We start from the raw sequence: 3,539 nt of genomic DNA, 5'->3' as shown, positions 1-3,539 counted from the left end.
TTCGTGGCTCACCGCCGTCAAACGAGCCTTCCGATCTCCCACCAAGAAAGATCATAACGCTCATAACGCTAACGATGTCGAAGACGACGAGGAAAAGGTCCGTCGCTTCTGGGTTCCGAAGAAGTCGAGATCTTTGACTCTGTTCACCGATTTCGTTCGAACACATTTCTCAGGCCGCGTTTCAGCGTTTTGATTTCAGAGCTTTATTTATCTTTCTAATTCATTTCTCTGTTTTTTGCAGAAGAGAGAGAAGAGACGGTGGATTGACAACAACCCACGTGTTATACAAATGTTTCTAGCTTAGTAATTATTTTTTCTATAAAAGACAACCAAAGTTTGTTTTTTTCTATATTCAAAAGTTCACCAAATCGTTAACTCAATTATATTTGCCCCAACGCCGGAGTCGGCGCTGCCGTGGCGGCTGTGTCGGCAGCGCCGGCGGAGGTACCGAGGCGGACGTATCATGCAAGAGAACTTTATGCGGCTGTTGTTATCCAAACCGCTTTCAGAGGATATCTGGTGAGCAAATCACAAGATTTATTATATAATTTGCCTAAAGCATTTCAGTAGTCACTGGAGAATATATAATTACTTTAATAATCGCATATAACTGTTATTTTTCATATACTCCCTGTTGTTACAGTGTTTTGTCATTTATGTGATAATCCAATAATTAACGATGTTTCCATTATTGTCATTTGTGTAAATGTTCTCCTTCTTTAATATAATCAATGAGGTGGTGGTGTAGAAAATTTTATTGATATTGATGGCTATTAAATGCATATTGAGTATGCGGTTGGATCTGAGAATGTAACAAAATATATGATCAAACCCTCCAGTAAAAATGTCAAATATAGTAGTTTTTTTTAACTGGTTAAGGATTTTGTGTAAATGATTAATGTTTTGAATATGATTTTTTTTTAAAAAAAGGCAAGAAGAGCGTTGAGGGCATTGAAAGGGCTGGTGAAGCTACAGGCACTGGTGAGGGGTCACAATGTGAGGAAACAAGCCAAGATGACATTGAGGTGCATGCAAGCTCTGGTTCGTGTCCAAGCCCGAGTCCTCGACCAGCGTAAGCGCTTGTCCCACGACGGCAGCCGTAAATCCGCTTTCAGCGACACTCACAGCGTCTTCGACTCTCGTTATTTCCCCGATATATCCGACGGGAAATCCATGGTGAGTTCTCATCATATGGATCATGTAACATAAGGACATTATTCTGAAACATGGATTAAGGAAGGCTTTTACTTCAGATATTGTCTGATCAGGACAACGTTTTGATATGTGTAGTCAAGAGAAGGAAGTAGCATCGCGGAGGATTGGGATGAGCGGCCGCACACGATTGAGGAAGTGAAAGCTATGTTACAACAAAGACGAGACACTAACTGTCGACCTTTCCCATGCTTTCTCTCAGCAGGTAAAGTCAAAATATTTCTACGATCATATCATCTAATGACGAGACTCTCAAGTGAATATGAACATTCTTGCGATGAAGATGTGGAGATCGGGCGGAAGCCAGTCCGCGGGGGAATACTATGAGCCCGAGGAGAGACCGAAATGGCTTGACCGGTGGATGGCTTCAAGGCCATGGGATAACCGAGCCAGAGCTTCCACGGACCAGAGGGTTCCTGTCAAAACGGTGGAGATGGACACTTCCCAACCTTACTCTTACTTGGCTGCACCTAGTTACACCAGACCCAGAACCCCGAGCCATAGCCATCCTAACCAGAGGCCCAGTTCTCCATCAAGAACGAGCCACCACCACCACCACCAGTTACCGGCCACGCCATCCCCAGCCAAGTCCAGGCCAATGCAAGTACGGTCGGCGAGCCCGCGGTGCCAGAGAGACGACCGGTCCTACCAATACACATCCAACACTCCGAGTCTGAGGTCTAACTACAGTTTCACCAGCCGAAGTGGCTGCAGCACTACGCTTAGCACCAGCGCAACGGCTACATTGCCCAACTACATGGCCACGACCGAGTCGGCTAAAGCCAGGATCCGATCACAGAGCGCCCCCAGGCCACGCCCTTCAACGCCGGAGAAGGATCGAGCCGGCTCGGCGGCCAGGAAACGGCTGTCTTTTCCGGTGCCTCAGCCGCCGGAGCACAGCGGAGGGCATTATGGTAATAACAACAACTACAGTTTGAGGAGTCCGAGCTTTAAGAGTGCGAGTGGGTCCCGTTTCGGGGCGATGGAGCAGCAATCGAACTACTCTTCATGTTGTACTGAGAGTCTTGGTGGGGAAATCTCACCTTCTTCCACTAGTGACTTTAGGAGATGGCTGAGATGATCTCTGATGCCGAAATCTACGGTCCAGATTCTTTGGCCTGCACCCCTTAAAAAAGGTTCTTTTTCTAATAAAAAAAAAATGATATTGACTTGTTAATTTTGTGGTGTTGAGATTTGTGTGTATTTTGTATTTGTAGCTTATAAAAAGGAGGATTGGACAAAGCATCTTTCATAGAAAGAGTTGCTTCTTCTGGTTGCTTGTTGTGTCTCTTTTTTCCAAATGTAAAAACAGTAAACTTCTGATTTCGTCATGTTAGTGATGCAGCTTTTCTCATTCATGTATTTCAAAAATGTTAATTAATTAATAACTAATATATATTTATATAAGAGCAGGTCGATAATTGGAATATTCCGCTTTGGCCCCACGCTTTCTCGATTTGATCAGTTCGATGCCAAAATGACTCTTGAGTTTTATAAAATGACCACAAAAAAAGCTGCAACTTTGCAACTTGGGACACGAGCAAGGACATCACCCCATGTGCCCATGATTCCACTCTCTCCAGTCTTGTCTTTGACAACAACCCACGTGTTATACAAATGTTTCTAGCTTAGTAATTATTTTTTCTATAAAAGACAACCAAAGTTTGTTTTTTTCTATATTCAAAAGTTCACCAAATCGTTAACTCAATTATATTTGACCCAATCATATCCTTTAGCTAGCTAAAATGAATACATCTCTCTAAATACAGATTCAAACCTGGTTTGGGATACAAAAGTTTGTTGATTACAAAACTCATCATGTTTATAACCGACCAAACCGGGATTATAATATCAATGTTCATAAAATATTTTTAACTGAAAATAGTAGGCGTAGCTTTTGCACAGTTTTTTCTCTTGTTTCAAAAAAATCAAGCGCTGATAAACAAAACGGCACGTCGTCGACGTCTCTTGGAGAGAAACGGCAGAGCTTCGCAGGAGATGCCGTTTAGCGGCTAAACTTTAGCCCAAGTTTTAGTTGGGCCTTGAGAAATTACAGGAGGTGGGTAATTTAGAAAGCTCAATGGGCTTTTTAGTATTTTTACACGTGGCAGGACATGATTTGCGGAAGTCATTGCATTTGATGGGGTGTGCATTACATACAATAACGTCAGCGTAGTTAGCTTCATTAGTATTGGGCTATATTAGGCCCAAAGGGCCTGTAAGATTTTATTCCTAAGCATTACCTAACCATAAAACGCAATTCCAGTCAAGGTACAACAACAAGAAGAAGATACATATCAAGATCAAATCTTTCCCTTTTTTTTTAA

The 3,539-nt window shown here is 42.6% G+C and overlaps 1 protein-coding gene across 1 annotated transcript; it reads left to right on the top strand.

Annotated features, from left to right (window-relative positions):
• The first annotated feature begins 401 nt into the window (after positions 1 to 401).
• LOC104825896 (protein IQ-DOMAIN 1) lies at positions 402 to 2,566 on the top strand. The gene is given in 5 exon segments (XM_010558319.2): positions 402 to 519; positions 931 to 1,176; positions 1,291 to 1,391; positions 1,393 to 1,417; positions 1,496 to 2,566. Coding segments are annotated over 4 exon segments (1,086 nt in total). The 5' UTR covers positions 402 to 519; positions 931 to 1,014; the 3' UTR covers positions 2,294 to 2,566.
• The last annotated feature ends 973 nt before the right edge of the window (positions 2,567 to 3,539 follow it).

Source organism: Tarenaya hassleriana, unplaced genomic scaffold (assembly GCF_000463585.1).
Source record: "Tarenaya hassleriana unplaced genomic scaffold, ASM46358v1 Cleome5, whole genome shotgun sequence".
In the NCBI taxonomy this organism is placed as follows: domain Eukaryota; kingdom Viridiplantae; phylum Streptophyta; class Magnoliopsida; order Brassicales; family Cleomaceae; genus Tarenaya; species Tarenaya hassleriana.
This window is presented reverse-complemented; position numbering and strand designations above follow the sequence as displayed.